Genomic DNA, 23,446 nt, shown 5'->3' with positions numbered 1-23,446 from the left:
CCAGTGTCTGCTTTCGGAAGGGGGCGCACAATAGCCCTCAGAACCTCAAGGCTGCTTCTGTTCGGGGACATTCGGTTGCTTGCCTGGACCGGTGTGGCCGTGGTGGGTGTGAGGCCGGCTATGGGGTCGGTGATCGGACAGGCCGCTGGAATTTCACCGGGAACGGGGGCATCCGCTCAACCTCAGGTGACAGGGCCCTGCTGGGGGAAACCAGCCTGCCTGAACGCGGACCCCAGCTGTGTCCCCTCAGGGGCTGGCCCTGGCTAGGCCCTCAGCCTGCTGTCTCCAGACACCCCTCGTCCCCCCTCAGGGGCCATGGGGCATCATACAGAATGAGCCTCTCGGACCACATTTCTGGGGACAGGTGGATGACATCACAAACCATGTGTCTTGTGCGAAAGCCGCTCACAGCAAGGTCCACCAGGACCGGGCACACAGCAGGCGTGGGGGCCAGGGCCCACCTGGCTCCCCCTGGTGTCAGTCACAGACCCCCCGGGGGGCTCACACACGTGCTCTTCCCGCTGTGAGCTGCCTCCTGTGAGCACCTCGCCCGCCCGTGGGGGCTGCCTCTTCTCAGTGATTTTTTATGTGGCAAACCTTGGGGTTCCCTGAGGCATCGCCCATGGCCTGAGCCACAGAGGGCTTGGGGTGTGCTGGGCCGAGGGCGGCTTCCCATCCCACCTGGGCTGGCTTGGGGCCCTTGCCTTTTGTGGGTGTCCACCTCTCAGCTGGCACCACGGCCTGGTGTTTGCACCCATGGGCCTAAGGGCCGCCTAGAAATGGCCGAGCCCAGCCTGTGCTCGGGCTGGCCTACCACGTGCACAGAGCCAGCTCCCCGAACCCCATGGAGACCCTCCCAGAAGTCTGTGTTTCTCGTGAGCCTCCAGTGGTGCCTGGACCCACTGTGAGTGACGAGTCTGGGTCTCCCACTGGGGGCTCCTCCCCATGATGTCACACCCTTGTTTCAGTGGGGAAACCAGCTCAGAGAGGCCTGACCCTAGATGGCACCTGGCTGGCTCATTTGGGGGGGGGATCAAACATGAGGAGTTGGAAAGAGGAGTAGGTTCCCTCAGCACGGCCTCTGGCTCAGCACACCCTCTGCACAGTGGGGCTCAGCACACCCTCTGCACAGTGGGGCTCAGCACACCCTCTGCACAGTGGGGCTCACCACACCCTCTGCACAGTGGGGCACTCACTGGAGACAGGGGTGGGGACAGGACCATCTGTGCGGAGACTGCAGGGCGCTCCCTCTCACTCCCAGACAATCCTTCATTGTTGGGCTCCAGGCAAAGCAGCTTCCGTGCTCGCCCAGTATGGAAAGTAGGGTCGCCAACACTGCTGTGGCCACCCCGATCCTGCCATCTGGGTGTCTGCACTATAAATAGCTTTGACCTCATCACCAAGAAGTGAAAAGCTCCGCCCCAGAAGGGACACCAGGACAGGTCCAGGCCTGGGGAGTCCCAGGGGTCTTGGGGCCAGGCCCGAGGGTTCCGGGGAGTGAGGGGTGGCCAGGGGAGCCGCGTGCGGGGGCTCAGGCAGGGTGCCGTGTTGGAGTGGCCCATGTCACAGTGCCAGGCATTGTGGCCGGCAGCCTCAGCACCATCAGATGCGGCCACGAGGGAATTGACTGGTGGGCACAGAAAGAGAAAGAAGAAATGAAACGTGTGATTCCCCCCCGGCAGCCAAGGTCCCCGAAGGGCTCAGGGTGGAGCCTGAGAGGAATCCTTAGTCCAGGCCTGGTCCCTGGGGCCCAGGGCCCAGAGGCCAGCACCCAGGCTCAATTCTCTGAGCAGTCCTGCTGGGCGAGAGCTTCCGACGGGAAACGAAGTGAGCGCGCTCGGCGGGACCTGTGTTCGGGTCCCAGGAAAGAGGAGCAACCAGTAGGTGGGCGTGTCCACACGGCTCAGGCCTTTCTGGAAGCTGGTCCCAGTTCGCACAGACTGGGCAGTGGAGATCCTCAGGGCCGCGGGCCAGGGGCCACCGGCTTCTTGCAGTGCTGGGAATGACCTTTCTTCACAGCAGGTGGCGCAAACACCTGGGGTGAGCTGATGGGCCGTGGCCAGTCTCACCCTGACAGCACTCCTGAGTGAGCACACACACACACACACACACACACACACTAACACACCCTCCCCTGCACCGAGGCCCCAGGCTCCCTCCCACTCACTGTCCTTGCCTGGGAGACTTCTGCTTCCCACCCGGCCAGGGACCACCCTGCAGCTGGAGGAGGACTGCTCTCTCCCTCACTCGGGGGGGACTTCATATGGGCTTCTCCAGGCCAGGGAACGGCCAGCCTCCAGTGTCCCCGATGGGAGGCTGGCTGGATCCAGGGGGTCGCAGATGAGGTGAGAGCATCCTCCGCGCTCGGCTGCGTGGGTCTCAGCGTGATTGGAACGGGGTCCTGAGGGCCAGGAGGAGGCCTCCGGGGCTGATGGATGCAAACAGGGCGTTCAGTTCCTATCCTGTGCCTGCCGGGCCACCAGTGGGCGCCTGGCAAACCTCTGAAAGGTTCTCAGCGTGCCGACGACATGCATGTGATCTGTTTAAGTCAGAGATCGGTAGATTTTAGTTCACGTGACACTGCCACGGACTTGGAGCTGTTGGGACCATCCACCCCTCGTGGTTCCAAACGGGAAGTTCTCCGCTTCTTTGTGGGCATCTGACCCGTGCACCCAGCCGACGGCCTGCTGCGCCCACTGCCCGAGCGAGCCGAGCCAGAGCCGCCGGGCCAGTGTGCAGAGCAGCTGTGGGCAGGCGTTGGAGGGCCACCGGACCTTGGTCCTCGGTTTGCAGATCACTTACTGGAAATAAGCACCCACGAATAATTCCTGGGGTGCAGTACTGACCCTCCCCCAGGACAGGTCACTGGGCAGCCTAAGGGGAGGCCCCGCGCCCTGCGGTTTTGTGCACAACTGCCCGCGTTGGCTGGTCCAGAAAGACACAGGTGGCTTCCAGGCCTTGGGATTTCAGGCAGCGTCTTGCTTTTCCATGTTTCTCTGTTTCAGTTGTGGGGTGGGCGTCAGGCCGCCCGGTCCAAGGGCTGGAGCCGGCGCTCTCCCCGCGGCCCCCCTGCACCCCGAGCTGGCTGCCAGCATGCGTGGGGGGCGGCACCCGAGCGGCGCCTGCCTGGGCAGCGGTGTGAGGTGCGCCCCTACGCCCTGCTGGAGGCCCCGCTGCCCCTTAGACCTGCTCCTTCTGCCCTCTGGGGAAGGAGCCTGGCGTGTGCTGGCCGCGTGCAGGGGCGGGGGCCTATAAATAAAACAACAGCCGGGAACAGCCCCAGGGATGACTGGGCGGAAGGTTTGCCCTGTGCTCACAGCCTTGGGCGACAGCCGCTGACAGCCTGGCCGAGCTGTTTCCAAAGTAAACAGCCGGGCCGGGCAGAGCCCCTCAGCGGGCCAGGCCCTTTCAGTAGCCTGCGAGGACAGCCGTGGTGCAGGGAGGGCTCTAGGCACACTGCTGACCCCCGCCGTGCAGGGCAGCAGGGTGGTGACCACTCGCCCACTGCCCTCTGCCTCTGGGAGGTGGCGGCAGGAGGGCCCACGGGAGGCTGGCGCTGCCCATCCCCCAAGTGCAAGACTGCATCCCAGACCTGGGTGAGGTCCCACCCGCTTCCCGCTCCCGTCACCCTGGGGCGTTCCTGGTTTGTCTGTGAGGACTCCCAGGGGTCCGGGGTCCATGCCCTGCCGGCTCCCCTCCCTCACTTCCCACACCCCTTGAACTCTGGACTAAGACGCACTTCTGGTTCGGAGCCAGCAGGTGTCTGAGGAGGAGCGAGGCCTGAGTGTGTGTGTGAGTATGAGTGTGTGTGTGTGTGCGTGTATGTGTGTGTGCGCGCGTGTGCGTGCGTGTGTGAGTGTGTGCGTGTATGTGTGTGTGCGCACGTGTGTGTGTGAGTGTGTGTGAGTGTGTGCGCGTCTCAGCCAGCAGCAGCCAGGAAGTGCGGTCAGGTGCTCCGGGGGTCCTGGGGCACCCACCTTGGCCCTGCTGCGTCCCAGCTCTGCTCTGAGGCCTCTCTCTGGAGGGTGCTGTCCTACGACCAGGCCGGGCACGTGCCCACCTCCAGGGCAGCCCACTGGGGTTGAGACAGCTGCCCTGAGTGTGTGGCTCCAGGGGGGCCCTGGATTCGGAGAGGGGGCTGGTCTGGGAGGGTCACCCCACCAGACAGGGTACCAACTAGGCAGGTAGAGCCGTCAGCACCCCAGGGGATGGGGCATGCGGGGTGTCCTCCTGGAGAAGTCAGTGCGTTTGTGGGTGCATCTCCATTTGCTCACCAGAAATTCTTCCCACAGAACAAGCTGCCTCTGGAACACGGCCTCTGTCACCCCCAGAGGGAGATGCCCCAGCACGCGATGGGGGACAAACCCTTCGTCTCCATGCCGCAGCTGTTCTTCCCCGGCGCCCCCTCGGCCCAGGACGACGGGTGTGGCCACACCCCCCCCAGCAGGCGGGCGTCCCTGGGCTCACCCCGGAGCCTGGCCACCCTGCACCCCGCCTCCCACGGCCCCCTGGATGCCAGCAGCCAGCCGCTGTGCGAGGCGAAGGCCCGGAAGCACGGCGCCCGGGGGGCCCAGGCGCGGCAGTTCTCGCCAGCGGGGCCGCGGAGCTCGGAGTGCGGCTGGCGGGCCTTTGCCCCCGAGTGCCTGCAGGCCTTCAACACGCCGCGGGGCTTCCTGGTGTTCCTGTGCGCGGCCTCCTTCCTGCAGGGCATGACCGTCAACGGCTTCATCAACACCGTCATCACCTCCATCGAGCGGCGCTTCGACCTGCGCAGCTCCCAAAGCGGCCTCATCGCCAGCGCCTACGACCTGGCCGCCTGCCTCTGCCTCGCCTTCGTCAGCTACTTCGGGGGCACCGGACACAAGCCCCGCTGGCTGGGCTGGGGCGTGCTGGTCATGGGGGCCGGCTCGCTGGTGTTCGCGCTGCCCCACTTCACCACGGGCCCCTACGAGGTGCAGGTGGACGAGGGCCTGGGGACGTGCCGGGCCAACCGCAGCCTGGCGTGCGGGGACAGCGCCTCGAGCCTGTCCGGCTACCAGCTGGTCTTCATGCTGGGCCAGTTCCTGCACGGTGTGGGCGCCACGCCGCTGTACACGCTGGGGGTCACCTACCTGGACGAGAACGTCAAGTCCAGCTACTCGCCTGTCTACATTGGTGAGTGAGGCGGGGTGGGGGCAGCGTGACGGGCACCTGCTCGGAGCCTCACCCTTTCTGTGCGTTCTGTGCGTCCCTGTTGGCCCCGGGGGCTCCTGGCGGAGGAGAGAGTAAAAAAAATTTTTTTCCTTTATTGAATTTAGAGAGAGAAAGGGAGAGGGAGAGGGAGAGAAACATTGATGAGAGAGAACACTGATTGGCGGCCTCCTGCATGCCCCTCACTAAGGATCGGGCCCACAACCTGGGCATGTGCCCTGACCGGGAATCGAACCGGTGACCTCTTGGTGCAGGGTCGATGCTCAACCACTGAGCCACACTGGCTGGGCCTTGAGAAACATTTTTAAAAATCCCCTTAGAAAGTTGGCCGCAGCTCGACTTCAGACGCAGTGCAGAAATGAAAAGCCTGAATTCAAGGGTCCATCCCTGGGCGGAGGGCAGCCGGGCACAGAAGTGCTGGGGGGGGCGCTTCTCCGGTGCCCCCCGTGGCTTCTGAATGTCACTCGCTTGTGAGCCTGGAGGGGTGCGGGGGTGGCAGCCGCCCAACGGCTCTGCTCCCTGGCAGGCATCTTCTACACGGCGGCCATCCTGGGCCCCGCAGCCGGCTACCTGATCGGAGGCGCCCTGCTGAACATTTACACGGAGATCGGCCAACGGTGAGTAAGCTGGGCGCTGCTGCCGGGGAAACCGGGATCTGGCCGCGCAGGACCCGCGCCTGGGGGGCTGGGAGGTGCAGCGGGTGCGGCCGAGGGCTGCGGCCCAGCTCGGGCCTTGCGCTGACGGGCCTGCTGGTCTGGCGGCTCTGAGAGCAGCCCTGGGGGGCACCGTGGCCGAGGGCTTCCCGGAACGACGTGAGACCAGGCCCCAGTTTCCCTGGGTCCCTTGGCAGAGCCGAGGGTGGGTTTTCCTGCGCCGGTGTGGGGTTCTTTTCTGGGGGCTCTTCCCAACAAGCACCTCCCCAGACACCAGCGGGGCACCTCACTGCATTCTCACACAGACTCCCCAGCATCAGTGCGGACCCCACAAGTTCAAGGCTCAGTCCCACGAGACCACCCCCAGTAAAGACTCCAGGTCACCCACAGTTCTGTTTGACTTGGGCACAACACAGAGGATCCCACCACCCGCTCCTCAGCCCAGTAATTTGCTCGTGGGGCCCACAGACCACAGGAGGGCCCACTGCCTGCCGGAGGAGGCAGCTCAGAAACAGGCCGTTGGTAGAGGACATGGGGTGCAGTGTGGGCAGGGGGCGCTCCGTGCCCTCTCTGGGTGCCAACCTCCCAGCTCCTGCACGTCCACCACCCGGGAACTCGGCTGCCCTGCCGTCAGGGTAGTCATGGACTACTTTGTAGGTCTGCTTGGTGAACTCACTGGCCATCGGCGGTCAACAGCCTCCCTGGAGGTCGGGCGTGGGGCTGAGAGTCCCCACTCCCTAACCTCATGGCTGGTGTTTCGGGGGACCAGTCCCCTCTGAAACTCTAGAGCAGTGGTTCTCAACCTTCCTGATGCCGCGACCCTTTAACACAGCTCCTCACGTTGTGGTGACCCCAACCATGAAATTATTTTTGTTGCTACTTCATACCTGTAATTTTGAACTGGTATGTCTTAGGCGACCCCTGCGAAAGGGTCATTTGACCCCCAAAGGGGTCGTGACCCACAGGTTGAGAAGAGCTGCGCTAGAGGGCCCACCAAGAGGGGCCACATTTGCACAAAGGGCACTGCTGTCCCCCAGGAGGTGGCAGAGAACTAAGGAGCTCGTGTCAGGGACCAAGGCTCTGGCTAGGTCATCGCGTGTCCTTTCGTTCCTTGTCTGCTGTTTGCAACACTGCTTTTGTCGGGTTGAGCAGGAGAGAGAGACAGAGACACAGACACAGAGAGAGACAGAGACACAGACAGAGAGAGACAGGGACACAGAGACAGAGAGACAGAGAGACAGAGACAGAGAGACAGAGACACAGACAGAGAGAGACAGAGACACAGACACAGAGAGACAGGGACACAGAGACAGAGAGACAGAGAGACAGAGACAGAGAGACAGAGACACAGACAGAGAGAGACAGAGACACAGACACAGAGAGACAGGGACACAGAGACAGAGAGACAGAGAGAGAGACAGAGACACAGAGACACAGAGACACAGACAGAGAGAGACAGAGAGACAGACACAGAGAGACAGGGACACAGAGACAGAGAGACAGAGAGACAGAGACAGAGACACAGAGACAGAGAGAGACACACACACAGAGACAGAGAGAGGGCCCTGGCTGGCTTGGCTCAGCCTGCGGTCGTCGGCCTGCGGTCCAGGAGACCTGGGTTCGGTTCCCGCTAAGGGCACGTACCTCGGTTGCAGTTTGTCCCCGGCCCTGGTTGGTTGTGCAGGTGGCAACCACTCGATGTGTCCCTTTCACGTCGATGTTTCTCTCTCTCTCTCTTCCTCCCACTCTATCTGTACAAAAAATGGAAAAATTTCCTCGGGTGAGGATAAAAAAAAAAAAAAAAACCAGAGAAAGAGACACAGAGACAGAGAGAGATCGAGACAGAGAGAGACAGACACAGAGACAGAGATAAACACAGAGAGACAAAGACACAGAGACAGAGGTGGGGGAGGAAGTGGGCTCTAGCGGTGGCCTGTCCTCCGGGGCCATCACCCATCTGGGTGGTCTTCCTAACGCATTCTGAGACGCATGGCGGGCACGCCGCTACCCCTTGGACTCTCTCTGCAGATGGCGCCTCTCGTCGGGTTTCTAGTGCTCTGCCCAGGCACAGACGCCACCTGTGCCTCGGGTGGACTAGGCTGGGTGTCAAATGTGCACGCTGTGTGCGGTGCAGGAGGTAGGTGGGGCCACGCCCCTCACGCTCTACACCCTCCCCTGGCCTGCGTGGACCCGCCAGCCCAGGGGTGCCCAGCTCACGTGCCTGGAGGCTGACGCCGCCGCTTCTTCCCACAGGACCCAGCTGACCACCGAGAGCCCGCTGTGGGTCGGCGCCTGGTGGGTGGGCTTCCTGGGCACGGGGGCCGCTGCCTTCCTCATCGCGGTCCCCATCCTCGGCTACCCGCGGCAGCTGCCAGGTGGGTGCCCCCGGGTGCACGCCCCTCTGGGTCATGTGGGCCTCTGAGGAGCACAGGCGAGTCCAGATGTTCCTTCTGGTGGGGCTTCCTTCCTGCAGGGCGGGGCGGGCCAGCTGTGCATCCCCTCCCCGCGGCCACGGAGGAGGCGTTTCATGGGGGGGCACCCCTTCTCTCCCCTCTGGCCCCAGGCTGTGCTGCTGGCTCTGTCCCAGCTCCTGTGGCCATGGTCCCCTCTGTCCCCCTCTGTCCCGCCTTTGGCCCGCCTCTCGCTGACGGCTTGTGCTTCCAGGCTCCCAGCGCTACGTGGCCATGAGGGCCTCTGAGACGCACCAGCTGAAGGACAGTCGCTGCGCAGCGCCCAGCAGCCCCAGCTTCGGGAGAACCATCAGAGACCTGCCTCTGTAAGGAACTGGGGGGTCACCCGCGAGCACCTCTCGCCCATGTCATGCGTCTTCAGGACCCTCTGGGGGACTCCCACTCACTGAGTCTTGGCCCCAGACTAGGAGCTTCCGAGTGACCCTCCGGGGCCACAGTGAGCGTGACTGACCCGCAGACCTTTGCCCAGGGGTTGCCCTCAGCGGCCTCGGCCCTCATCCTCCAACCATTTCTGTAGGTGTCCCCTGCCCACTGCCCACGGGGCTCCAGGTCGGTGCCGCCCTCCTGCCCCGGGGTCTCTGGAACTGTGCCTGGACCTCGGCCCTTGCTGCCTGCCCGCCCCTCCTCCCAGCCACGCATGCACCTGTCCACCGTCTCCCCTCTCTCCTTGTGGGGGACGTGGTCTTGCCCTGTCGTCCTCATTCACAAACAGCCCTGGCTGCTGAGGTCTCAGTGGGACGTGGGGCTTGGGGGCTCCTGGCTGCCCAGTGCCCCTCTTCACAGGACAGCCTTCTGTGGGGGTCTCTCCCGGCTCGAGTCCTCGGCCTCGTGAGCACCCACCACCCCTGAAGCATCCTGAGCCCGTTGGCAGCCTCTGAGCAGGCACAGGGGTGCAGGGGCTGTTGGCAGTGGGGGTGAGCCTATGCCTGTCTTCAGCATGGGCGTCAGGGCCAAGGGCCACCTCCAGGGGTGGTCAGTCTCCACCCCCACTTAGGGCTCCGTTCTTCCCTCCCCACTTCCTGTTAGAACACCCAAAGAGCCACCCACTCAGGAGGGTGCCCCACACGGGGGAGCTGGCCCAGAGCCACCCTCTCTGAGCTGGGGCAGGGCTGGGCACAGAACCCAATAGTCTGGTGCCCAGTGGCCGCGGGGCTGGTGGGTGGACGTCAGGGTGTACATGCCCAGGCTCCGCAGTACAGAGAATCCTGGAGCCTGTGCACCCTGTCAGGTCATGACTAGTGCCCTGAGCAAGTTCAACACAAGACTTGCAGGTGAGCCCCTGCGTGGGGAGAGCTGAGGACGGCCCCGAACCGGGCAGGTGTGGGCAAGGTGGGTGTCCACACCCTGGCGTCCCTCCCAGTGAACACACAGGACCCAGACCTGTACCCAGGGGAGAGGGTGCTGGGCCCCACCGGCCACACCCACGCCCGTGGCATTGTGTCCGGACCCTTCCAGCAGGTCAGAGCCAGCGTGGCAGGAACTGGGCCCCACGGAACAAGGCCCGTGAGGGTGGCTCCGAGCTAAGTGGGGCGAGTCGCTGTGTCCGAATAGGTGATGGGGGTGTCCCTCGTCAGTCGCTCCCAGCTCCCTGCTCCAAGGTTGGGGTGCCAAGGCTCATAGTTGGTGCCCTGCACGGTCCTGCCCCTCAGAATCCCACTTGTGAGAGTCACAATGTCCCAGCTGCTTTGACGCGTGCTGGTGTGGGGGTGACCGTGGGGTCTGGGGCGCTCAGGCAGGAGGCCCATGAGGCGGGCACAGCGTCTCCGGCCCTTTCAGAGCCGCCGCAGCCTCACAGTGGTCACTTATCACAGGGTTGTCAGGGTGCGAGAGTGAGGCTGTGCCAACCCCACCCATGCCCCTCACGCTGGGCACAGGGACATACCCACCAGCCAACACCTCTGCGCTGGGCCCCGACGCCTGCCGCTGTGGCTGAGGGGCCGGGGCGGTGACGGGGGCCGCTGGCTGCCCGCAGGGCCGAGCCTCGTTATTTCCAGACCTCCCAGGGGTTGTAACGTCTGTGTGTCCCTCCTGAGCTCTGCCTCTCACGGCTTTTTAAAAAATCCTCACCTGAGGGCAGCTTAGAGAGAGAAACACTGATGTCAGAGAGAAACAAAAACTGTGGCCTTCCGTACACTCTCCATTTGGGAATCAAACCCACAACTCAGGTGTGTGCCCTGACTGGAATCGAACCGCCACCCTCCGGTGCCCAGGAGGGAGCTCCTAACCGGAGCCGCTCCAGCCGGGCACTCTGGACATCCGAACAGTCTGAGCGCGGGCAGGGTTGCACAGCACCCTGGGGCACCCCCTGCTCCAGCTCTGAGCAGTGAGGCCCACACTCCCCCAGGGCCTGCCCCCAGGAGCCCTTGCGCTCACACCTCGAGCAGACTGGCTGAGCCCCGACATGCTGAGACACGGGACACTGGCACCTCCAGGCTCGTGGCCTACACTGCTGCTCCTGAAACCCATCACATCACCGGCCACAGCCTCTCCCTCCACCCCACAGCCAGACCTGAAGCTGAGTGCCCCCAGGCCGTGGGGCTCTGAGTCCTCTCCGTCCTCAGCAGGGGGTCCGGCAGGTCCACCAGGGAATCAGCAGGCCAGGTCCGATGGGACCAACGCCAACACCCTCCTTCGGGCCCCTGTCTTCACCCCCAAAGTGCTCACCAAGTGAAGCTGGGAGCCAGCCAAGCCCACCCCCGGCTCCTGGGAAGGGCCCATCCGGCCACATCTGCAGGGCTTCCTGTCCCCCTCCCTCGGCTGCTGGTTGAGAAGGGCCCCCTCAGGCCCATCCCCCTGTGCTGGGGACCCGCCCACTCTGGAACTCGCTGACCTCGGCCCCCAGAGGGGACTGAACAGTGATACAGGTCGAGGGAGGTCTCTGCACACAGCCTGAACTCTGCCAAGGTGGCGGTAAGGTTCTTCGTGATCCGCGGCGGCTGCGTTTACAACCAGCTGGAGCTCAGAATCCTGGCCCCAGTTCACTCCCCGCCACGGCCCCGCCGCACACGCCCTCTTAGCTTCTCTGGAATAAATGTGGGTGCCTCCCAGCTCACTGGCAGCCCACCCCGTCCCTCACAGAACCGGGCTCAGTGCAGGCAGGGGGGAAGGGCCCCACCTCAGGAACATGGCTTCTTCACACCCCGGCTCTGGCCCTCTGACCCTCCGTCTCCTCTCTGCCCCCGCCCCCCAGCTCCATCTGGCTGCTCCTGAAGAACCCCGTGTTCGCCCTGCTCTGCCTGGCCGGGGCCACCGAGGCCACGCTCATCACGGGCATGTCTACGTTCGGCCCCAAGTTCCTCGAGTCTCAGTTCAGCCTGAGCGCTTCCGAAGCTGCCACCTTGTTTGGTGAGAAAAGTCCCCGAATCTTGGGGATCCTCGCTTTTCCGTAGTTCTTAGATGAGCAAGAGGTCTTTGACAGTATGTTCCAGAAAGCCCAGACGGCGTAGCCCCCCGTGGGCCCCAGCCCCGGCAGGGTAGCAGAGAGCTGGTGTCTGGGGCTTGCCAATGGGTGATGTCGCTCACGGTCCAACGGTATTTACCCTCCTCCTCCTCCCTGAGGGGTTTGGGCCGCAGACCTCAACACAGGGGATGTGCTGACAGGTCTCTCTGAGGGCCCTGGTGCTGTGCTGCCCCCTAGTGGGAGCCTACTCCAGCTGGGAGGGCGGGGTGGCTCCCCCTTGCCTGTATCTCCTGCTTGCCACCCAGGGCTGTTCCCCGGTCCCATGAGGCTGGAGCTCCTGGACCTGCCCAGCGGCAGGTACTCAGCTTGGTCCCCCCAGGAGAGTGCGGCTCCTCCTCAGACCCCCCCCCCCACTGCTCATGGGGCAGCCCCAGCTCCCTGAGGACACCCCTGGGCATGAGGTCAGTGTTGTGTGTACAAGGAGGGGAGAGTCTGAGCAGCACCCAGGACAGGCCAGCCACGCCCACCCCTCAGGGCTCCATTCCCGGTAGAGAGGGGCCATCAGATCAGGGGTCCCACCCCTCCCTCTGACTAGTGCCCCCAGACTCCCTTCCTTTCCTGGCCTCAGCTGACTCCACATACCCAGACCCCCACCCACAACTGCCTCCCTTCCCCACAGGGGCCCCCTCTCCCTGCCCTGATGTCCCCTCCTGGAACTGTCATCCTCTGGGGTCCCCCCTCTACCACCCGCAAAGCTGGTTTGATTGGTGCTGGGGAGATGGCCCACCGAGCCCCCCGGGGCTTTTGGGTTGCCCACTGCCCCTAGGGCCCCCCTCCCATCCTGGGAGCTCATACCAACCAATCCCAACTTCACGCGAATGGGCACACTGCAGGCTTCACACAGCCCCTGCTGGCCTGGCGGGGGCCTGGCGGGGCGGGCACCCTGGACGTCTGCCCCTCCCCAGTGTCAGGGCAGCGACAGAGCGGCCCCGGAACACCCCAAGCCCAGCACTGCCAGCCGGTCAGGGGTGGCCTGCACCTGTCCCCCCATCTATAAAGTGGGGAGCATAAGACGTAGCGGGGTCAGGGCCCACCCCGGGCTCCCAGGACATCCCAGGCGCCGGCTGAGCCCCGCCCTCTTCCCAGGGTACCTGGTGGTGCCCGCCGGCGGGGGCGGCACGTTCCTGGGCGGCTTCTTCATGAACAAGCTGAAGCTCCGCGGCTCGAGCATCATCAAGTTCTGCCTGATCTGCTCCCTGGCCAGCTTGCTGGCCACCTTGGTCTTCTTCACGCACTGCCCCAGCGTGCCCATGGCGGGAGTGACCGCCCACTACAACGGCAGCGCCCTGCCCGCCGGCCGCCGGGAGCTGCTCTCCGCCTGCAACGCGGCGTGCAGCTGCGGGCCGGAGCAGTACGCCCCGGTGTGCGGCTCCGACGGCCTCGTGTACTTCTCGCCGTGCCACGCGGGGTGCCCGCAGGCGGCCGCGCCCGGCGCCCCGAAGGTGAGCGCCGCCCCGCCCCGCGCGCGCCCCCCGGAGGCCGCCCCTGCGCGCGGTAATCGGCGCTGTTGTTGCGCTCCTAGGTGTACCGAGACTGTAGGTGTGTCCTTCAGAATTTTTCCTCTGGTTTTGGCCATGCTACTGCAGGGAAATGCGCCTCAACTTGTCAGAGCAAGCCCCTCCTTCTGGTTCTCATATTCGTTGTAATTACCTTTACATTCCTCAGCAGCATCCCCGCGCTCACGGCTACGCTACGGTAAGCAGGGGCCTGGCTCCGCTCCTCCCGGAGCCTTCCCGGCAGCGCGCCCGGCGGAGCTCTGCAGGGCCCGCGGGGTCCCTCCCGGCCCCCAAGCAGTGGCGAGAACCAACTGCGCCTCCGTCAGGTGCTGGCCACCCGGGGAGGTGGTGACGCCGCCGGGAGCTCGGCCAGGACGCGGCCTCAGGCTGGGGGTGTGACTTGGCGGCGGCCCCGCTTCCCCGGCCTTGACGCCGTGCTTCGCCTTTGCAGGTGCGTCTGTGACCAGCAGAGGTCCTTCGCGCTGGGAATCCAGTGGATCGTGGTTAGGACGCTAGGTACTGGGGAGCGGGAGGGAACCCCCGCACAGCTGGGCAGGTGTCTCCTGGGGAGCGGGAGGGAGCCCCGCACAGCTGGGCAGGTGTCTCCTGGGGAGCGGGAGGGAGCCCCGCACAGCTGGGCAGGTGTCTGCTCGCCCGGCCCCTGTGCGTCCCGGCTGCAGGCCACGCCCACCTGGGGGCGGAGTCCATTCCCCAACAGTCCACTAGAGGGACCCGAGCTCGTTTTGTGCCCAGAGGGTGCCTTTTCCTCACTGGCACAAAGGCTCTGTCGGGCTCGGAGGTCATGCGGAGTGTCCTGAAGACAAGTCCCCAGAGAGGGAACACTTAGGCCCCCTTGACACCCCCCGGGAACATCCCCTGCTGAGACCCTGGGCATGTGGGGTTCTGAGTGGGCTCTCTCCCCAGGGGGCATCCCCGGGCCCATCGCCTTCGGCTGGCTGATCGACAAGGCGTGCCTGCTGTGGCAGGACCAGTGTGGCCAGCAGGGCTCCTGCCTCCTGTACCAGAATGTGGCCATGAGCCGCTACATGCTCATCGCCGGGCTGGGGTACAAGGTGAGCGGGCTGCGTCTGTGGGCGCTGGGCTCTTCCAGGAGGGAGGGGTCTGGGCCCTCCACAGAACCTCAAACCCAGGGGCGTGTCCTCCCCTGTTCAGAGCTGTCCCTGAAACCCCCCCGGTGGGGTGTACTGGGAGAGCAGGCCCAGGCCCCCCAGCTCCATGCCCTGGGTGTTCGGAGCAGTCCCTTCCCTGCCTTTGGGCCCTCTGCCATCGAAGCCTGGTGGTGTGCCCTGTGGCTCTGGGCAGCTGAGGGTTTTAAATTTTTTCTATATTAAGTTTAGAGAGAGAGATAGAAACATGGATGCGAGAGAACATCGACTGGCCGCCTCCTGCATGCCCCCCATTGGGGATCAGGCCCACAACCTGGGCATGTGCCCTGACCGGGTGACCTCTTGGGGCAGGGGTCGACGCTCAGCCACTGAGCCACACCGGCCGGGCAAGCTTTGAAGGAACAGAACTCAGCAGCTTGGGCACGTTGGGGCAGTTGTCAGCGTGATGGGTTTCCGAGCAGCACGACGTGAATGTGCCTTCATAGCTCTCAGCCTGCCCCTCGGCTCCGGGCTGGTACAGAAACCTCTTGGTCTGTGCTCCCAGGAGCAGCACAGGCCTGGAGCTTAGACTGTCCCCCCATTGGAGAAGCCACAGGACCTTCCAAATAAGATGAAATCCTGGGGCCAGTCGGCACGACTGTCTTCACTGGAGGGAGGCTATTCCTGAAGGAGCCCAAAGACAGAGGAGTCTCGTGACCCTGGTCTGTCTCCCCGTGGATTAGCATAAAAGTAGCCAAGTGTGACCAGGGATTTGTGGGACCCTGGTGAATAGCCCCAGGGAGCACGCTGGTCCCCGGGACATCTGCTGCCCGGGTAACAACACTGTGAGCTCTGCAGGGCCAGCCCGGACCACCGTGGTTAGGAACGGCTTATAAACGGGTGCTCATTGTAGCAGGGGGAGCGCACGGGTGTGCCCTACATACCACCCTGTTCAATCACTTTGCCAGAGAGTGGCTTCGGGCCTGGCAGCCCCGGGATGCCCCAGGAAGCACAGCGGGCGTTTCTACTAAACCAGCACGCAGGTGTATACAGAGGCTGGCCTGGGTGCCCCCTCCCGTGTTCAAGGCCGCCTGTAAGTCCTGTGAGGTGGGGGTGCTGGTGCTGACCAGCTCCCCGTTAGGTTCCTGGAGCCACCGAAACAAAGGCCCTCAAACCGGGAAGCTTAGAGCAACTGGAATTTATAGTCAGTTCCAGGGGCCAGAATCCAAGATCAAACCTGTCTCTTCTCTTCTGAGGACACCAGCCATGGGAGTGGGGGGCCCAGCCAATATGCTCTCATTTCAAGCTCCTTAGTTACATCTACTGGGACCCTATTTCCAAATAAAGGTCCCCTCCACAGGTTCCAGGGACCTGCACTTGGATATATCTCTTTGAGGGGAGCACTGTTCAGCACCCCCTTATCCCGTGCCTCTGCTTTTAGTCAAATGGCATTTTCCTTCCTTCACTAACGGTGTCGGGTTTGTGCTGGGGACTGGCTAAGCAGGAAAGGGGTGTCCCTGCCAGGGTAGGGGTCTTCAAAACCTCGAGAGAACGGGGGCCGGGCGGGGCCCTGGGTGGGCAGCTCCAGGGCCCAGCAGCTCCTTTCTCTTCAGGTACTGGGTTTCCTCTTCTTTGCCACTGCGTACTTCCTGTACAAGTCCCTGTCGGGGTCTCCGCACGGCCTGGAGGCTTCCCTGCCCAGCCAGTCCTCGGCCTCCGACAACCCCACGGACTTCCAGAGCGCCCACTCAGACCTCCAGCTCCAGAGCCACGTCTGACGCCCGCAGCGGTGACCCCGTGCGGGGCTCGGGGGCAGGGCCCGCAGGCCCCCCGCCTCTGGGCCCCCCGCCACTGGATGAAGCCTCCGCTTCCCTTTCTCCGGCCGTTTCAGACGCCCAGGGAGAGAAGCCGGACAGCTGGACTGGGGCCCCAGCCGCTGAGGTGTGGGGCCGGCGGCTCCGCGATTCTGTTGCTGGACCTTTGGTGCTCATTTCTCATGAATGAGGCGGATGCTGGGGGAGGGCCGAGCTGGTCCCCCGTGGGCGCTGGGGCTGGGACTTCCTGCACCGGTCCTGACCCTGACGGAGGGGAGCCGGCTCCGTGTTCATGCCAGCTGTCACCTCCTGTCCCCGCCGCACGACCCACGGTGGGGTGGCAGCCGGTGGTATAAGTGCATTTATGGACCTGTATTTTGTATAAACACTTATTTCTAGAATCTATTTCCCCCGACGGCGGTGGGGAGCGCACGCTCCGCAGGAGCTGGGAGTTCTGCCTGAGGGCGTCGGACTTTCACAGCGTCTCCTGGCTCCTCGGTCAAATTGTGTGTGTAAATATATTTTAATATTTAAAACCGATGTCCCTATTGGCGTGCTTTATTTCTGTGAATTTGCAATGTTTGGTGGGTTTGCACATCCTTTGTGTGGGTTTTTGTGAGTCTGCAGAGGGGTTGCCCAGAGAGCCCTCTCTTGGCCAGGAGCCCCCCAGTGGGTGTCCCCCTAACCCCTGCCAGTGACCCCTCCCCCACTGTGACCAGGAGTCTTCTCCCTCCAGGGTCCCCCACCTACCTGGGTCCTCAGTCCTGAGTCCCACTTCCATTCACTGCCACTGGTGCAGAGTGTGTGTGTACGTGTGTGTGTGCATGCACATCTGTGTGCATACATGCATGTGCATATGTGTGCGTGTGCATATACGTGTGTGCATTTGTGTACATGTGCACTGTGCATGTGTTTGTGCATGCGCACATGTGTACGCATGTGTGGTTCAAAAAAACAAGATGAAGGACGTGCCAGCCCTGGGCTACTCCTCCCTAAACGTCCAATACTGATGGGGCTGTGACCAGGCTGGGCGATGGCCGACTGTGACACGGCCACTGGGTCTGTGTGTGTGCTCGGGAGCTCACTGTCAACACCACACCATTTGGAGGAACAGATACAAGGAGTGGCTGTGTGCTCCCCCAGGAGGCTCCTCACCGCCTCACCCCACCCAAGCAGGGGTCACCTTTGTTAGGGGCTCGGCAGGTGAGAGACCGCATCATTGGGGTCCCCAGAGCTCCATGTCGGCCTCACATCCCAGCATCTTGTGCTCCTCACCGTCTCGTCCACACCCCGTGGCTGGTCTGCCCCAGGCCCTGGGGGCTCCCACAGAGCCGCCCCAGCCTCACCCTGCGCCCTGTGACACCTCTGCACCTCAGCCAGTTTGGGTCCTAGTTCCCCTCAGTTTCACCCCCAAACTCCTCTCAAATCTCTTCTCCCCTCTGTCCTCTGTCCTCCGTAGCCTTGGGGACCCGGAGCAGAGTCAGTCTTCGGGGGTGTCCCCCTCCACAGGTCCCACGTGGCCCTGAGCACAGCCCAGCTCACCTGGGTCCTCCCACCTGTGGCTCGTTTGGGGGACTCCGTGGGCTTCGTCTCCTAAAGGGCCAGCACGTGACATTCCAAATTCTCAGCAGATGTTTCTTGGAAGAAACAACCAGAAACACCTGGTGTGTGGCACTGCCCCCGGAGGTGCCTGAAGGTGTCGGCATCGCCCGAGGCGGGGCTCATGGTGCCCTAAGCAAACGTCCTCCTGTCTCATTGTACCTGTGTCCTTTGGGGACGTGCCCTGCCTTCCCCGGCACGGGGCTGAACCCGCTGGGTGTTTTCTGATTCCACCCGATCTGGGCTCCCCTGGCACCACCTCTGGTGTGAGCTCAGTGGTGGTGGTGGTGGTGAGACCTGCAGTTGTGGCCACTGGACACAAGGGGGCAGCACAGACACGTCCTGGGTGCCAGGCTCCCTGGAGGCCACAGTGCACCTGCCAGCAGGCTGGACCTAAGTCCCCAAACCCAGCTTGCACCCTCTCCCCACGATGTAAGCTGACTCAGCGTCTCCTCCTTCCACTCCCCTGGGAGATAGTTCTGCAACTGAGCTGGACACCAGCCCTTCCAGGAATCCTGACCCAGCCACCCCCCTTTGCCAGGCTGAGCAGTGAACATGAAGCCAGTGGGGAGCCTGGGGGCCCCTGGGGAGTCAACGCACACCTGCCCTGGCCAGGCTGTTGCTGAGGGACAGGGAGCCCAGGCCCGGCCAGAGGGCGGCTGACCCACAGGTACACCTGGGACCCTCTTAGCTCCCCAACACCGTCACCTCGATGGAGAGCCCTTGGCCCCCGCGTGGGGTGGGACCCAGTACCTGGCAGAGCCAAACCTCTGGATTCACTCCTGTCTTTGCCCTTGAGCGCGGTCCGGGCTGGGCTAGGACTACTTAAAGCTCACGTTTTTTTACAAAACAGCATTATTGAAACAAATCTCAGGCCACATGTGGGTACGGTTCAGTGGGTTTCAGCAAACTCTCAGTATCACGCAACTGTCATTTCAGTCAGTACCCCAACCCTCCGGCCACCAGGAGTCCACCTCCTGTCTCTGGATGTTTCCTATAAATGGAACCGCACACTGTGTGGCCAGGTGACCCTAGCTGTACTCACTGAGCATCATGTTTGAGGTTCATCCACCTTGACACAGGTGTCTGCGCAGGTGAGGATGAGTCAGTTCCCCTGTGCACAGCTCCAACGACGGCTCTGGGCATCACAGTGCTCGACTGCCACCATCTGGTTGTCCCAGGACCCGGAGACCCCCTCTCTGGTCTGAGGCTGGAGGCCGGTACCTGGAGTCTGAGATGGTGGGCGAGGGCCCCAGGCTGAAGGCACTTCCTGTGTCCTGGCTCCTTGGGGCACAGAGATGAACTGTGGGGACCAAATGCTCCCAATAACAATTTGCACTTGGATTTATTTTAATCTGCAGCACATTAGAAAGGCACATGTAATAACCGTTTATTGACTGTTCTATGTATAATGCATTGCATTCTCAGCTGGCTCCCACGGTAATTACATTCTGCTGTGTTTAATTCATAATTTGATCATTTATTCCGAGTGGTGCTGGGGGACTGCAGACTCTCAGGGACAGTCGGTGAAGGAGACAGGCCCCTGTCTGCCTGGACACGACAGGGACAAGGCCAAACTTCTCGTGGCTCCTGGGGGGCTTCCAGCAGGCAGGGGAACAATGATGAGGATGTGAATGAAAATGCAGATACAGCCCTGGCCAGTCTGGCTCAGCAGTTAAGAGTATTGGCCCAAGGACCAAGGAGTCTCAGGTTCGATTCTGGTCAAGGGCACGTACCTCGGTTGCGGTTCAGTCCCTGGCCCTGGTTGGGATCATGCAAGAAGCAACCAGTCGATGCGTCTCTCTCACATCTATGTCTCTCTCTCCACCCCCCTCACTTTAACCGAAGATAAATATAAAAATATCCTCGGGTGAGGATTAAAAAAAAAAAAGCAGATACATTGTTACTGTGATAATAGATACATTGATACTGCCATATCAGATACATCGTTACTGTATATGGGATACAGTGTTATTGTGATATCAGATACGCAATCTAATAACTGGGTGTGGATCTGTACCTCGGACCACCAGGCAGGATGGCCAGCACAGCGCGAGTTTCACCAGCCTGGGGCAGACCCCGTGGGTTCAGATATGTATGGTCCTGGCATTTTATTTATACTTTCTGTGCCTTGGTTTCCCCGCCATCATGGTGAGGACACCACCGCACTGATTTCACTGAGGTTTATGAAGACTAGAGGGGTCTCTGGACAACAGTAAATACAGCATACGTGTTTATTAAATAATTAAAATCAGCTGTGGCCAGTTTGGTTCAGCGGTTAGAGCATCGGCCCGCGGACCAAAGACTCCCGGGTTCGATTCCAGCCAAGGGCACGTACCTCGGTTGCAGCTCGTCCCCAGCCCCAGTTGGGGTCGTGCGGGTGGCAACCGATCAATATGTCTCTCTCACATCTATGTTTCTCTCTCTCTCTCTCTCTCTCTCTCTCTCACTCATCTGAAGATAAATGTAAAAATATCCTTGGGTGAGGATAAAAAAAAAGAATTAAATCATCATCATCCTTGCTTAACAGGTAAGGAAACTGAGGCACAGAGAGCTGACTAGCCAGCACTGATCAGGGTTCTCCAGAAAAACAACCCATAGGGGGGTGTGTGTGGAACCGAGAGTGAGAGTCTATGATTGTGGAAGCTCAGAAGCCCCACAATCTGACCGTCGGTGCAGAGGCCCGGGGAGTGGGGTGTGAGCTCCCGGATGAGAAGACTGAGGTCCCAGCGCAGGCCGACGGGCAGGGGATAAATCCTGTCTCTCTTCTGACCTCCCCGGGCCCTCATCGAGCTGGGTGAGGCCCACCTGCACTGGAGAGGCCCGTGCTTCACGGAGCTCGCCCACTCACATGCCGCCCCCAGAACAGCGTGTAACCTGGGCCCCGTGGTCTGGCCGGTTGACACACAGTCAGCCCTCATCCACCCCCGAAGGCCACGCTGCCTCTTCACTGAGCCTCGAAACTCCCCAGAAAGTCTGTGCACTCTGCCAGTGTCTCTGGGGGTTGGGACCCCACATTTCTGTGGGAACCTGCATTTAGGCGGTTTGCTGCCCTCAGCCCTGGTTTAGCATCTGGGAGGGTGGGTTTCTACCACCGGCATTCAGAGAGCCCCAGGCAGCTGGCGGTCCCCACGTTGAAGCCCCCGCCCCCGCCCTCAGGTTTCCTGAGCACGCAGTCACCCCCAGTCCCAGCCCGGCTGTCAGCACCTCCTGGGGCCACCAATTTCCACGAGAGCAACTCAGGAGCCCAATTAAGCAGGGCAGCCCCATGGCCCAGCAATCACACACCTGGAAGCCACTAATTAGCAGCCTCATCACCATCCCCCACCCCTCGCCCCAAAGGCCCAGCGTGAACTCCGTTTGCAGCTGATGACGGGCTCCTCTAGAGCCCAGTAACTGCTCGTGTCTTTATCCTGCTTCCCGAGGAAATCTCCGAGCGGCAGCCACGTCGCTGCGCGGCCCCGCAGCACCAAACACCAGGGAGAGACCGGAGAGGTGACAGTCGGCCGGGCACACGGGGCCGGTGGGGGGAAACCAGCCTTTCTTCTCAGCGAGACCATTAAACACGGGCGGTGGGCTGGAGCGGGGAGGGACGTGCAGCCCAGGACGCGGGGACTCTTAAGGCGGAGGAGAGTGAACCCAGAATTTCCGAGATGCAGCCTGGGCCTCACAGGTCATCCTGTGCAGGGACGGTGTCCTTCCCCGGGCCGTGGGCTTCTGGGCTCGGAGAGCGGGGTCATACGGCCCGTTCCCGAGCTTTGTGGGTGGGGAGTGGAGCGTCCCCTGAGCTGTGTCTCCGTGTGAATCTGGTCCCACGAGGAGCTTCCCGCTCAGGGTGACAGGTGACGTCTAAACAGCTGTTCACGAGGATGACACACGTTCTCCCAGCTCCTGGCTCAGAGGAGCCTTTGTCCCCAAGCCGCCGAGAAGTGCGCCAGCCGCCTCCCTCTGTCTCTCGAGGACAACAGCAGAGACACGCAGTTTATTGCTCAGTTAATGTCCCAGCTGTGATGGGACGTCATGTTCCACAGCTTCGGAATGAGGACAATCCAGCTTCGAGGGGGCAGAGTCGGGGAGAGGTGGAGACAGGCGCTTCAGCAGCCTCAGGTGGGGCAGGGGCTCACCGGGCAGAGCAAACACCCTTTCTGACCTGGGGGGGCTCTGACCCGACCACTTTCCCAGCCAGCTGCCCATCATTCCACAGACTTTTCTCTTTCCTTTCTTTCTTTCTTTCTTTCTTTCTTTCTTTCTTTCTTTCTTTCTTTCTTCTTTCCTTCCTTCCTTCCTTCCTTCCTTCCTTCCTTCCTTCCTTCCTTCCTTCCTTCCTTCCTTCCTTTTAATAAGAGTCTTTTGTTAAAGATATAAAGAAAATGGGAGTATGTTAAGTCTTGGCAGTCATTGACTCTTTAGTCTGAATTAGCATCAGCTCTTTCACCAAGGGCAGGTTCGGACGATGCAGGCAGAGGGAAGAGGGTGTCAGAGTGTCTAGGGCCACAGAGAAAGGGCGGGTGGCAAGGGTACCGCTCCTAATCGGGACCAGCCTCTGGCTCGGCCTCACAATGCTCAGAGGAGCGCGAAGATGGCTGAGGGCCAGGCTGCCACACGGGACAACATGTGTGCAGTGGACATGGTCAGTCCACAAACACTGCTGAGCATCTTCCAGATGCCAGGCCTGTGCTGCCGCCTAGTACAGAGCCCTGAGTCATGCAAGGAAGTCCCCAGGCCCGGGTGGGCCTCGGCCTGCACAAGGCCTGCTGACACCTGCCGAGTGGGCGGGTGGAGGAAGCGATGCTTGGGAGACACCTGGGCAGGAGGCAGCAGGGGAGCAAGAGAAATGGCACAATAACCACGTGGGCACCTGGGAAACCGTGGCGCAGGTCAGTGACACCCTCTATTGCCCCGAGGGGTGCTTACTCCACCCCTGTGAGCCAGGCAGGGGCCGGGCAGGGGGCAGCTCCCAGGACCACAGCACCCTGCAGAAAGGAGCCCCCGCACCCCTTTTGAGACCCCAGGGCCGCTCTGCCTCTCCAGCCAGACGCCGTACCCTGAGGGCGGGGCCAAGGCTCAGCCGCATCGTGGGCTGTGGGCACCCGGAAGGAAGCCTGGACTCAGACGGTGAGGGATGCCTGCCTCCTTGCACCTGCGCTTGGGGGCCAGCACCTGGAGGGAGGACACTGGCCCAGAGCCAGAGCTGGGAAACCCGGGTTCGGATGGAGGGGGGAGGGGCGACTTCCAGGGCCCTGGGATGGGGGGAGTGAGGCCTGTCATCTCCTGAGAAACCCATTAATTTTCTCAAATAACCCAGTGGGCACCTCTCAGAATGAAAGCACATCTGAGTGGACGTTTGGAAAATCGGATTCGTCGCAAAAGCTCATTAAAAGATAACTTCCCCTCAAAAGCGTGGGACCGCCCTCCTGTAGTTAGTCCTCGAGCCAGCAGGGGGCCGGAGGGGATGTGCTTCCTGGCAGTGGACAGAGCCGGCCCTCAGGGCACCCAGCCCCTCCCCACACCGCAGCCCTCTCCCCCTGCACCATCCTCTCAGGACACCATCTGGGCGCCCAGGACATGCTCAGGTGCCTCCCTTTCCATCCTTCATTCTTCATCAGTGACGCTCCAGGCAGAAGACAGGATGGGGCAGGCGCCATCCCGGGCACCGG

General features: G+C 62.2%; 1 protein-coding gene across 1 annotated transcript; it reads left to right on the top strand.

The window, feature by feature from the left end:
* The first annotated feature begins 4,337 nt into the window (after positions 1 to 4,337).
* Positions 4,338 to 16,154, top strand: SLCO4A1 (solute carrier organic anion transporter family member 4A1). The gene is made up of 10 exons (XM_036245863.1): positions 4,338 to 5,154; positions 5,717 to 5,807; positions 8,097 to 8,218; positions 8,508 to 8,619; positions 11,505 to 11,659; positions 12,861 to 13,216; positions 13,297 to 13,469; positions 13,722 to 13,786; positions 14,195 to 14,343; positions 15,990 to 16,154. The coding sequence occupies exons 1-10, from the start codon at positions 4,338 to 4,340 to the stop codon at positions 16,152 to 16,154; spliced, it is 2,205 nt and encodes a 734-aa protein (XP_036101756.1).
* Positions 16,155 to 23,446: the final 7,292 nt, after the last annotated feature.

This window comes from Molossus molossus, unplaced genomic scaffold, assembly GCF_014108415.1.
Source record: "Molossus molossus isolate mMolMol1 unplaced genomic scaffold, mMolMol1.p scaffold_m16_p_6, whole genome shotgun sequence".
Classification (NCBI taxonomy): Eukaryota; Metazoa; Chordata; class Mammalia; order Chiroptera; family Molossidae; genus Molossus; species Molossus molossus.
Note: the sequence above shows the minus strand (reverse complement) of the source record. Positions and strands in the feature narration are given on the sequence as shown.

Excerpts from the sequence above, each read along its gene's own strand:
- SLCO4A1 (XM_036245863.1), top strand. The coding sequence starts at position 4,338 with ATGCCCCAGCACGCGATGGGGGACAAACCCTTCGTCTCCATGCCGCAG. Across the intron at positions 13,217-13,296 it reads CCGCGCCCGGCGCCCCGAAG|GTGTACCGAGACTGTAGGTG; the intron begins GTGAGCGCCGCC and ends TTGCGCTCCTAG. Across the intron at positions 14,344-15,989 it reads TCGCCGGGCTGGGGTACAAG|GTACTGGGTTTCCTCTTCTT; the intron begins GTGAGCGGGCTG and ends CTTTCTCTTCAG.